This window comes from Rutidosis leptorrhynchoides, chromosome 2, assembly GCF_046630445.1.
Source record: "Rutidosis leptorrhynchoides isolate AG116_Rl617_1_P2 chromosome 2, CSIRO_AGI_Rlap_v1, whole genome shotgun sequence".
In the NCBI taxonomy this organism is placed as follows: Eukaryota; Viridiplantae; Streptophyta; class Magnoliopsida; order Asterales; family Asteraceae; genus Rutidosis; species Rutidosis leptorrhynchoides.
The window spans coordinates 434575467-434588140 of NC_092334.1; the positions used below are offsets into that span (position 1 = coordinate 434575467).

The 12674-nt window shown below is 32.5% G+C and overlaps 1 protein-coding gene across 1 annotated transcript; it reads left to right on the top strand.

Moving 5' to 3' along the window:
• The first annotated feature begins 6752 nt into the window (after positions 1-6752).
• Positions 6753-10862, top strand: LOC139892409 (pentatricopeptide repeat-containing protein At4g01570). The gene is made up of 2 exons (XM_071875472.1): positions 6753-9801; positions 10538-10862. Exon 1 carries the CDS (start codon positions 6764-6766, stop codon positions 9122-9124), a length of 2361 nt encoding a protein of 786 aa, XP_071731573.1. The 5' UTR covers positions 6753-6763; the 3' UTR covers positions 9125-9801; positions 10538-10862.
• Positions 10863-12674: the final 1812 nt, after the last annotated feature.

A 12674-nucleotide genomic window follows, 5' to 3' on the forward strand; every position in this document is an offset into this window, starting at 1 on the left:
CTTCAACATATATTTAATCAGAAACAACTGAACATGAGGCAGCGTAGGTGGATTGAATTGTTAAATGATTACGATTTTGAGATTCGTTACCACCCGGGGAAGGCGAATGTGGTAGCCGACGCTTTGAGTAGAAAAGACAGAGAACCTATGCGGGTAAAAGCTATGAATATAATTATTCGTACTAACCATACTACTCAAATAAAGGAGGCGCAGCAGGGAGTTTTAAAAGAAGAAAAGTTGAAGAATGAAATACCCAAAGGATCGGAAAAACATCTAAATATTCGGGAAGACGGAACCCGGTATAGGGCTGAAAGAATTTGGGTAGCAAAGTTTGGAGACATGAGAGAAATGGTACTTAAGGAAGCACATAAAACTAGATATTCAATACATCCCGGAGCGGGGAAGATGTACAAAGATCTCAAGAAACACTTTTGGTGGCCGGGTATGAAAGCCGATATTGCTAGATACGTAGGAGAATGTTTGACATGTTCTAAGGTCAAAGCTGAACATCATAAACCATCAGGTCTACTTCAACAATCCGAAATCCCGAAATGGAAATGGGAAAACATTACCATGGATTTTATTACTAAATTGTCAAGGACTGCAAGTGGTTATGATACTATTTGGGTAATAGTCGATCGTCTCACCAAATCAGCACATTTTCTGCCAATGAGAGAAGATGAAAAAATGGAGAAGTTGGAGCGATTATACTTGAAAGAAGTTGTCTCTAGACATGGAATACCAATCTCTATTATCTCTGATAGGGATGGCAGACTTCTTTCAAGATTCTGGCAGACGCTGCAACAAGCATTGGGAACTCGTCTAGACATGAGTACTGTCTATCATCCACAAACCGATGGGCAAAGTGAGAGGACTATACAAACTCTTGAAGACATGCTACGAGCATGTGTTATTGACTTTGGAAACAGCTGGGATCGACACGTACCATTAGCAGAATTTTCCTACAACAACAGTTATCACTCAAGTATCGAGATGGCACCGTTTGAGGCACTTTATGGTAGAAAGTGCAGGTCTCCGATTTGTTGGAGTGAAGTTGGGGATAGACAAATTACGGGTCCGGAGATAATTCAATAAACTACCGAGAAGATCATCCAGATTCAACAACGGTTGAAAACCGCCCAAAGTCGACAAAAGAGTTACGCGGACATTAAAAGAAAGGATATAGAATTTGAAATTGGGGAGATGGTCATGCTTAAGGTTTCACCTTGGAATGGCGTTGTTCGATTTGGTAAATGGAGGAAACTAAATCCAAGGTACATTGGGCCATTCAAGATTATAGATCGTATTGGACCAGTAGCTTACTGACTTGACTTACCACCACAACTCACCGGGGTACATAATACCTTTCATGTCTCGAATCTGAAGAAATGTTTTGCTAAAGAAGATCTCACTATTCCATTAGACGAAATCCAAATCAATGAAAAACTTCAATTCATCGAAGAACCCGTCGAAATAATGGATCGTGAGGTTAAAAGACTTAAGCAAAATAAAATACCAATTGTTAAGGTTTGATGGAATGCTCGTAGAGGACCCGAGTTCACCTGGGAACGTGAAGATCGGATGAAGAAGAAATACCCGCACATATTTCCAGAAGATGCGTCAACACTTCCAATAGCTTGAAATTTCGGGAGGAAATTTATTTAACGGGTAGGTACTGTAGTGACCCGAACTTTTCCATGATTATATATTAAATGAAAACTATATTTGCATGATTAAATGTTTTCAACATGTTAAACAATCAAACTTGTTAAGACTTGATTATTTGAAATGAGTTTCATGTAGACAATTGACCACCCAAGTTGACCGGCGATTCACGAACGTTAAAACTTGTAAAAACGACATGATGATATATATATGGACATATATATGGTTAACATGATATTATGATAAGTAAGTATCTCACTAAGTATATTAACAATATGTGATATACATAAAAAATGAGAATATTGAATTATGAAGCTCGAAACGATATACATACGATTATCGTTATAACAACGTCTTACTAAATACATATGTATTGTATTAAGATATTGATATACTATATTTAACATGATAAAATGATAATTAAGTATATCATTGACTGTATTAACAATGAACTATACAAGTAAGATGAGACTACTAACTTAAGGATTTCGAAACAATATATATATGTAACGATTATCGTTGTAATAGTAATTTAACATATATATATATATGATGTTAAGATATATTCATACACCATGTTATCATGTTAACATAACAATTTAACATCTCATTTAAGTATAAAAACAATGAATTAAATACATTTAACAAGATCGTTAACTTAATGGTTTCAAAACAACACTTACATGTAACGACTAACGATGACTTAACGACTCAGTTAAAATGTATATACATGTAGTGTATTTAGATGTATTAGTACACTTTTGAAAAACTTCAAGACATATATCAAAGTACTTCTACTTAACAAAAATGCTTACAATTACATCATCATTCATTTTCATCAACAATTCTACTCGTATGCACCCGTATTCGTACTCGTAAAATACACAGCTTCTAGATGTATTTACTATTGGTATATACACTTCAATGATCAGCCCTTAGCAGCCCTTGTGAGTCACCTAAACATGTGGGAACCATCATTTGGCAACTAGCATGAAATATCTCACAAAATTACAAAAAATATTATAAATCATTCATGAATTATTTACAAAAAAATAAACTTACACATCCATTATATCTGATCCATATACCAACAACCAAAAACACCTACAAACACTTTCATTCTTCAATTTTCTTCATCTAATTGATCTCCCTCAAGTTCTATCTTCAAGTTCTAAGTGTTCTTCATAAATTCTATAAGTTCTAGTTTCATAAAATCAAGAATACTTTCAAGTTTACAAGTCTACTTCCAAGCTTTCTAATCCATTCCAAGTAATCATCTAAGATCAAGAAACCTCTGTTATTTACAGTAGCTTATCATTCTAATTCAAGGTAATATTCATATTCAAACTTTGATTCGATTTCTATAACTATAAACTATCTTAATTCGAGCAAAAATCTTACTTGAACTTGTTTTTGTATCATGATTCTACTTCAAGAACTTTCAAGCCATCCAAGATCCTTTGAAGCTAGATCAATTTTTGTCACTTCCAGTAGGTTTACCTACTAAACTTAAGGTAGTAATGATGTTCATAACATCATTCGATTCATATATATATATATATATATATATATATATATATATATATATATATATATATATATATATATATATATATATATATATATATATATATATATATATTGTAATCACTAGAACATAGTTTAGTTAATTCTAAACTTGTTCGCAAACAAAGTTAATCCTTCTAACATAACTTTTAAAATCAATTAAACACATGTTCTATATCTATATGATATGCTAACTTAATGATAAAAAACCTGGAAACACGAAGAACACCGTAAAACCGGACATACGCCATCGTAGTGAAATCGGGGGCTGTTTTGGGTTAGAAAAATAAAAACTATCTTAATCTTTGAATTGGAAGTTTGTGTTTTGGAAAAATGATATTTCATATGAATATGATACTATATCCAAAAATCATAGTTAAACACAAAGTTGAAGTATGTTTTTCAAAATGGTCATCAAGATGTCGTTTTTTCGACGGAAATGACTACCTCTTTAAAAAATGACTTGTAACCTGTATTTCCGAAAATATAAACTTATAGTTTTTCTATTTAGTTTCATAAATTTCAGTTCATTATGAAACCATAGCAACTTAAATCACTCAAAACGGATTTGAAACGAAGAAATGACGGGTAAAACAAAATTGGATAAATTTGCTAGTTTTAGCTACGAAAATTTTGTAACAAATCTAGACTAACCATAACTTAACTAACTTATATTGTATTATACATGTATTCTGACATATATTATGTAATCTTGGGATAACATAGACACGTATACAATGTTTTGACATATCATATCGACCCATCTATATATATTATTTGGAACAACCATAGACACTCTATATGCAGTAATGCTTGAGTTAGCTATACAGGGTTGAGGTTGATTCCAAAATAATATATATACTTTGAGTTGTGATCTAGTCTGAGACTTGTATACACTGGGTCGTGGATTGATTCGAGATAATATATATTGATTTATTTCTGTACATCTAACTGTGAACAACTAGTTGTAGATTACTAACGTTGGACCGCTAACTTAATAAACTTAAATCATTAAAACGTAATAAAAAATATTGTGAATATATTTCGATCATACTTTGATATATATGTATATATTTGTTATAGGTTCGTGAATCGATCCGTGGCCAAGTCTTAAATTTTCGACTAAGTAAAAATCTGTGAAAGTGAGTTATAGTCCCATTTTTAAAATATAATATTTTTGGGATGAGAATACATGCAGTTTTATAAATGTTTTACAAAATAGACACAAGTAAGCGAAACTAAATTCTATTGTTGGATTATTAAACCGAATATCGCCCTTCAATTCTGATAACCTAAGAATTAGGGAAATGGCTCATAATTGACGCGAATCCTAAAGATAGATCTATTGGGCCTAACAACCCCCATTCAGGTTATGGATGGCTTTAGTACTTCGAGATTATTATACAGACGAGAGGTTCTGTTTGGGGATATTCTATGCATTAAGTTAATGTCGGTTACCAGGTGTTCAACATATGAATGATTTTTATCTCTATGCAGTTCCGAAATGCCTGATATGAGATGTGTTTATAAAAATAAAATCTTGTAGTCTATTATTATGATTGATAATTATATAGGTTAAACCTATAACTCACCAACATTTTTGTTGACGTTTTAAGCATGTTTATTCTCAGGTGATTGTTAAGAGCTTCCGCTGTTGCATACTAAATTAAGGACAAGATTTGGAGTCCATGCTTGTATGATATTGTCTAAAAACTGCATTCGAAAGTTTTCTTTGTTGTAACATAATATTTATTGTAAACTATTATGTAATGGTCATGTGTAAGCGTGATATTTTAGATTATCATTACTTGATAACCTAGGTTATGTCCTTTAAACCTTTGTCGATAAAATAAAGGTTATGGTTTATTTTAAAAATGAATGCAGTCTTTGAAAAACGTCTCATATAGAGGTCAAAACCTCGCAACGAAATCAATTAATATGAAACGTTTATAATTATTATGAACGGGACATTTCAATGCGGCAGGGCTTTTCGTTTTGTATTTTCATGTTTCACGTAGCGTTATTTATTTACAGAATTTAAAACGCGTTGCTAAGGGTATTTTTGAAAACACTTGGTTACTACCTAATATACCTAATGTATAACACATTTTTTACGCTCCGAAAATCTCGTAGAAAAGGGATCAGAGCCATCGATATGAGGTGGTTAGTTTGAGTTGTTTATTATACGTGTATGTATATGTATAAAAAGTAGCCCTAAAATACTTAGCGTTTTTTAGAAACAGTCAGTTTCGCGTGTTGGTAGTTGCATTGTGTTCGTAAAATTATTTCGAGTTGAACGGTAATGTCCAAAAAATTTAACTTGCACCGAGCTGGAAGATAGGGCCCGTTAAAAATTTGGGTGGAGTCAGTTTTAGTTTTTTTAATAAAATTATATTTTTACACTTTCTACCCTTGAGAAATTTGTAAATTTATCATAGTTTGAGGGGGGCTTTTGTAAGTTTATTTCTCGTTGTCATTTTGGAGTGTATGCAACGACAAAAATCAAGACCCCGTTTAGTGTGAAGGTAAATTTTAGTGTAATGTTATTTATTTTTAATTTTAATGAAAATAGTTTTTAGAAAAAATAATAAAAATATATGCTAATTATATTATATTATACATATATTTAATAGACAAAAGTTATTAATAGTTACTAGGGGTATTTTCGACTTTTCACTTTTTCTTTTTATTTACTAAATTTCATTTAACCAACAAAGCCTCACACTTTTTTAAAAAATTCAAATCGACCCCTCAAACAGGGGGTAAAGTGTCAACTAACTATTTTCATAAAAAAATCTTAAATAAACTCCACCTAAATTTTTAACGGGTCATATCTTCTCGCTCGTAACGAGTTATATATCTATATGAATAGTAACTAGAAGTATTTTCGACTTTTCACTTTTTTTTTCTTTATATTTTAACTAAATTTCATTTAACCAACAAAGTCCCACACTTTTTAAAAAAATTCAAATCGACCCCTCAAACAAGGGGTAAAGTGTCAATTAACTATTTTCATAAAAAAATCTTAAATAAACTCCACCCAAATTTTTAACGGATCATATCTTCTCGCTCGTAACGAGTTAAATTTTTCCGACACCATCGTTAAACTCGAAATAATTTTTGGAACACAATATCACTAATTATACGCAAAACGGACGCTTTTTTAAAAAACACTAAATATTTGGGATACTTTTCATACACATTGATTTTTCGTTAAATTTTTAAAAGTCGACAATTTCGTAGCGAAACGCGGAGATTCACATATATTCTTAATTTAAAATAACATTTAAATCTTTCACGGGTTATACCTTTTAGTTCGACTCGAGTTGCGCTTCATCGATGTCATCGTCAGCTACGAAATAATTTTACAAACTAAACGCAATAAAATATATTGAAAACCGAACTCTGATGCGAAGCGATTACTCGAAAACTAGTTTTGAAGAATTATGTAAGCATGTAGTGATTGACAGTGGTGGCCTTTATTGAAAGTAGTTTTGTGTCGCCTTACTGTAGGTAGAAGCTATTAGCTGCAATGATCCATGGAAGACGAACAGCAACAACCACCCTCAACAAAATCCTAATCCAATTTTTACAAGTTCGAACCAAATCCACAATAGCACAACCCAATTCGTCACCCTCAAAACTGGTTTCCATTTTTGTAACAGCATCCATAGCCAAATCACTCTCCGAACCCGGAGGTACTCGTAACCTTAATCATGAATTAACTTCAATTTCATTATCTGAATCAGTTATTATTGAAATTCTTAAACGAAACTCGCTCGATATATCGAAAAGATTTGATTTTTTCAAGTGGCTTTCTCTCAGGCATTTATACAAACACTCGGCGTGCATTTATGCGCAGATGCTTAAAACCTTATGTATAAACCCTATAATTTATAAAAATGACATTTTAGAGATTCTTGTTAGTATGAATCGAGAAGGGGTGGTTCTTGATTCATCAACTTTTAGATTTATACTTGATTCTTTTATCAAGTTTGGTAATTTTGATTCTGCTTTAGAAGTATTGGATCATGTGGATAATATATTAGATAAATTAGATGTTAATGTTTATAATTCTGTTGTTGTCGCACTTCTTCGTAGCGATCGTATAAGTATGGCTATGCTTGCATTCTTTAAAGTGTTGGATTCAAGTGAAAATGATAGCTTTGTTGATGTTGGTGTTTGTAATGAGTTGCTATTGGCATTACGAAAAAAGGGTATGCAGGCGGAATTTAGAAGTGTATTTGATAAGTTAAGAGTAAAGAAGCGTTTTCCGGTGGATTTGTGGGGGTATAATGTGTGTATTCACGCGTTCGGTAATTGGGGAGAGATGAAAACTGCATTGAATCTTTTTAACGAGATGAAAGAATCGAGCACGATTAGTCCCGATTTGTGTACTTACAATAGTTTGATTCATGGTCTTTGTTCAAATGGAAAAGTGAACGATGCACTTATAGTTTGGGACGAGTTAAAAAGCTCGGGTCATGAACCGGATGGTTTCTCGTATCGGATAATTATACAAGGATGTTGTAAATGTTACAGAATGCATGATGCTGTTAAAATATTTAGTGAAATGCAACACAATGGTTTTCGTCCGGATACTATTGTGTATAATTCTGTTATGGATGGTTTTTTAAAATCACGTAAAGTTAACGAAGCGTGTGAATTGTTTGAGAAAATGGTAGATGATGGTGTTAGGGCTACTTGTTGCACGTACAATATATTGATCGATGGGTTGTTTAGAAATAGAAGAGGTCAAGGTGCGTACGAGTTGTTTAAAGAGTTAAAGAAGAAAGGTCAACTTGTTGATGGGATTACGTATTCGATTGTTATATTTCATATTTGTAAAGAGGGAATGGTTCAAGAAGGTTTGGATTTGGTTGAAGAAATGAAAGGTAGAGGCTTTGTTGTTGATTTAGTTACAATAACTCATCTTTTGGTAGCGATTAACAAAGAAAGCCGAAAAGATTTGACTGATAGACTTTTGGGTCGTATTAAAAATAGTGATTTGATGTCGAATGTTCTTGAATGGAAAGCTAATATGGAAGCGTTAATGAAAAAGCCACAGAGTAGAGTAAAAGATTTAACTCCTATGTTTCCTTCGAAAGGTGATTTTGAAGATATCATGAGTTTATTTAGTACAACTGATTCGAATTGTAAACGCGAAGAAAGAGTTGACCCGTGGTCAACTTCGCCTTACATGGATCACTTGGCTAAAGAATCTAAGTCACAAAGTCAGCTACTGCGTCCAACAAGAGGAAAACGAGTTCAAGAAAAAGGTGCAGATTCGTTTGATATTAATATGATGAATACCTATTTATCTGTATATTTAACCAAAGGAAAGCTAAGCTTAGCCTGCAAATTATTCGAGATTTTTACTGATTTGGGTGTTGATCCTGTTAATTACACTTATAATTCGTTAATGAGTTCGTTAGTGAAGAAGGGGTATTTGAATGAGGCTTATGGAGTTCTTTCTGAAATGGGCGATAAAGTTAGTACTGCTGACGTGGCAACTTTCAATGTGATTATTCAAGCATTGGGCAAAATGGGTCGGGCGGATCTAGCTGGCACAGTTTTGAGGAAACTAACGGTGGGCGGGTTTCTTGATTTAGTGATGTATAATAGTTTGATTAATGTGTTGGGAAAAGGTGGAAAATTTGATGAGGTGAATAAGGTTTTTGAACAGATGAAGAAGAGTGGAATAAACCCTGATGTTGTGACTTATAATACGCTTATTGAAGTTAATGGTAAAGCGGGTCGATTGAAAGAAGCTCATAAGTTTTTGAAGATAATGGTGGATTCTGGTTGTGCTCCGAATCATGTTACGGATACAATTCTAGAGTTTTTGGAGAATGAAATTGCAAGACAAAAAGAGAAACATAAACAAAGGTGACATCTTTTGAGTATTGAAGTTTGAAATTGCAAGTTAAGGTTTTGGGTTTCGTTGTTCGTATGTCGAAATATTGGCACAATGAGATATTTTGGGGAGGTAATAAGTTTTCAGAGTTTTTAGAGACTTGAACTTCAATGTTAACTTTCAAGGTTTACAAAAAGGTTCTGACTTTTGAGGTGGATTGAAAGTATGCAATCAAAGATAAATTTGTGAAGATTATATCAAAGTCTTTTTATACTGTTATTGAGGAACCTAAGGGCCGGTTTACTTATGGATTAATCGGGCTTAATGTTCTACAGGGATTATTCGGTCAGAATTTATAGTTGTTTACTTAGGACTTAATTCTTAAGCTAACCGAGCCAGTGTATTATACGGCCATCCAACATATCACTGTTGTCCCCATTCAGGCATATAATTCCACCATTACCCCTCCTTCAAAAAGAACGACTGCTATGAATTTGGGTATTAATGCCGGTGCATATCTTGTCATCTCGTGCTTTAATCGTCCACACAAAACCATATGTCGTTAGTTTCTTCTCAAGTTTTCACCGTCAACACAAAACGATCGGAATAATTATGAAATCGTCACTTAAAAATAATTATGCAAAGGAATGATCGTCTAATTCGAAGTTTGACCTAAATTTAAGCTTTAGATTCACCAAGGACTGCAATCACAGGTTAGGGTTTCAATTTTGATTTGATAATGAGTTAAATATTCAAACTGATTATTGAGGGAAAGTTAAAATGTATATTCGATGTGTGTTTGTCAGTTTGTGAGATCACACATATGTTTTCATATCTGTAGGCGTACGATGTTAAATGTTTTGTTTTGTTGTTTTAGCTGCAAATTTGGTTTCCCCTCATTCTGCACATGCGGTGAATACAGAAGAAATCATGCTTTGCATCTTTTTTTTTTATTTTTTTTATTTACGTTTTGTTTTTCATATTTGTTAGACTCTTCATGGATTCTTATAACAAAATCAGATTCATAATCACTTCACCCGAACGCCTAGAAATATCTTAGCATTAGATGATGATGATCTACGGGCATATTCAAACATTCAGGTTCATTTGGATCTGGTAAAAGTAGAGCACATGTGATCCATCAGCTTTTTGACCCTTTTCTTTGTTGTTTCATCTTCATTGTCTTTGTTAACTGTTCAAATTAAATTTTTTTGCTTTTTGAAAGGCAATACACCATAGTGTAACCATTAAGCTACCCCTTGGGGTTATGTACAAATTAACTCTAATAATTGTTTGTCTATATTATTTGTTATTCTTTGCACGAAGGAATTAAAAAGTCACGTGTGATTTGTGCACTTGCTTCTTGAAAAAGTTGACCTTCTTTTAGCTTGTGGTATGTGTGTGCTGCATTGATTTTGATTGTTTGAGTGCACAATAACTGTTGTGCAGATGATTGTAGCAAGTGGTGTTGTATGTGTTTGCTGAACTGAAGATGGAGTTTTGTATCTAATAGATGGCCTGCTTCTTTTAAAGTAGATATAAATAAACACAAGAATATGTTGGCATTGTACCAATGGAAGTATGAATTAAGGAATTAAAGAATTATTAAAGAATTCATCAGGTGGTTCTTCGGGATTTTGGTTGTTTTGGTGGAGTTTGATACGTAGTTGGTTGACTTTGGGTGGTTTGAGCTCTTCATTGGGTAGTTTGTTTGGTTGTCAGACTCTGTTACAATGGTGGTTAGTTTAAGTGTTGGTTTCAAATTGAGTCCTAAGAAGACAGAACAGTAGGTAGTTGTTTCAATTATTCAAAGTTATGCAGTGGGTTGTTGTTTCAGTTGTTCAAAGTTTGGGGTAGTATGTTTTTAGATCTCATCGGTGATGTTGGCTCTAAGGTGTTTGGTTGGTTTTGTACAATGGTGGTTTAGTTCATTGGTAGCTGAGCTCAGTAGTTTGATTCAATGTTCTTTTGGTCCAAAGATTATTCGCTAGTTTTCAATTGGTTTTGTATTAGTTTGTATTGGTGTGCAATGTTGTTACAACAACATTCAATCCCGCACATGCGAGGTATGAGTGAGTTGAGATGTAGACAATACTTCCTATACCCTAGAATAAAAGATAAGTCGTTTCTCTAACCACGAGTCGAGAAAAAAATTTCTACTCACTGGAAGAGAAATCATCCCTCTCTCTACTCCAGGGTAAAGAGATTGCTTGAGGACCTCCGACAAAAAAAAAAGATAAATAAATAAACAAAAATAAAGAATAATAATAATAATAATAATAATAATAATAATAATAATAATAATAATAATAATAATAATAAGATGAGACGCTATGAAAATGGTTGAATCAAATTTTTATAGGTTTTAAAGTCCGTTTAAAATTCAATTTTGTCTTTAAGCTGCAGTTAAGTCATCACTAACTTAGATTTAATTGTATGTGTTGGAGTTGTATGTTGTTGCAAGCAGACTTCTTGAGGCTGCATCAATTTTAATCCTTTGAATCTACTAATTTAAATTCTTGTTTTTCGAAGAAAAAAAGTTACAATATTATTTTATTTTCTTGTGATACTTTTACTTTTATATTGAAATAAATTTATTGTATACTCTAGAATGGGCAAAATTTTCTCATTCACCATAATAATTTAAAGTTAATAATTACTCTTTCTGTCTTAAATTTTTTGTCTCCAAATAAAAATATACAATTTTTGAAAAAAGTAACACTCACATCTAATTTTGTAAACTTTCTATTTTTTACCCTTCACTTTTTAATTGTCTTATATGTAGGGTTGAACCTATTTGGGACAGGGTGGGGCGTCCGCGCCTAGTGGATTTACACTTTTCAGTGTAAAAATTTTGGATTTTTCGACTTTGTCTCCGGTGGAATTTTTCCCCCCCAAAGCCTACATTTTTCCCCCCAAAACCTTTAAATTTTGTCAAAATTCTTCAACTTTTGTCACAAAACCTTCAAATTTTGCCTAAAAATCTTCAAATTTTGTCCAAAAACCTCCATAATTTGTCTATATTTTTTTGTCCAAAACCTCCATATTTTGTCCAAAAAATTACTATGGTTTTAAATTTTTTTTTACCCCGGTGAAAAAATTTCCTAGTTTAGCCACTGCTTATATGTATTACACAAAATTTTATCATATTATTCTTTTACATATATGAAAGTGTGCAATTAATTTAAATGTGGACAATAGAATTGAGATTGAGGGGTACATAATTTAATTTTCATGTGATTAAATGATTTACATATAAATTAAACCATTTAAGTGTGATTTTAAATTATCAATATAAATGAATATTCAAATGAAACTAATTTTTAAGTTGAGATCCAAGGATCAATCAGAGTGCGACACGTGGCGCGATAATCACATGTGATTGAAAAAAATTAAAAAAATTTATTTAAAAAAAATTAATTTTTTTTCCAATCATATATGATTGGATTTGACATCCAGTAAAGCACACGTGATTCTGCATGCCAATCACATGTGATTGTAAAACTCAATCACATGTGATTTTGCATATCAAATCCAATCACATGTGATTTTGCATATCAAATCCAATCACATGTGATTGATTTTT

Coding starts and splice junctions, on each gene's coding strand:
- LOC139892409 (XM_071875472.1), top strand. CDS start 6,764: ATGATCCATGGAAGACGAACAGCAACAACCACCCTCAACAAAATCCTA.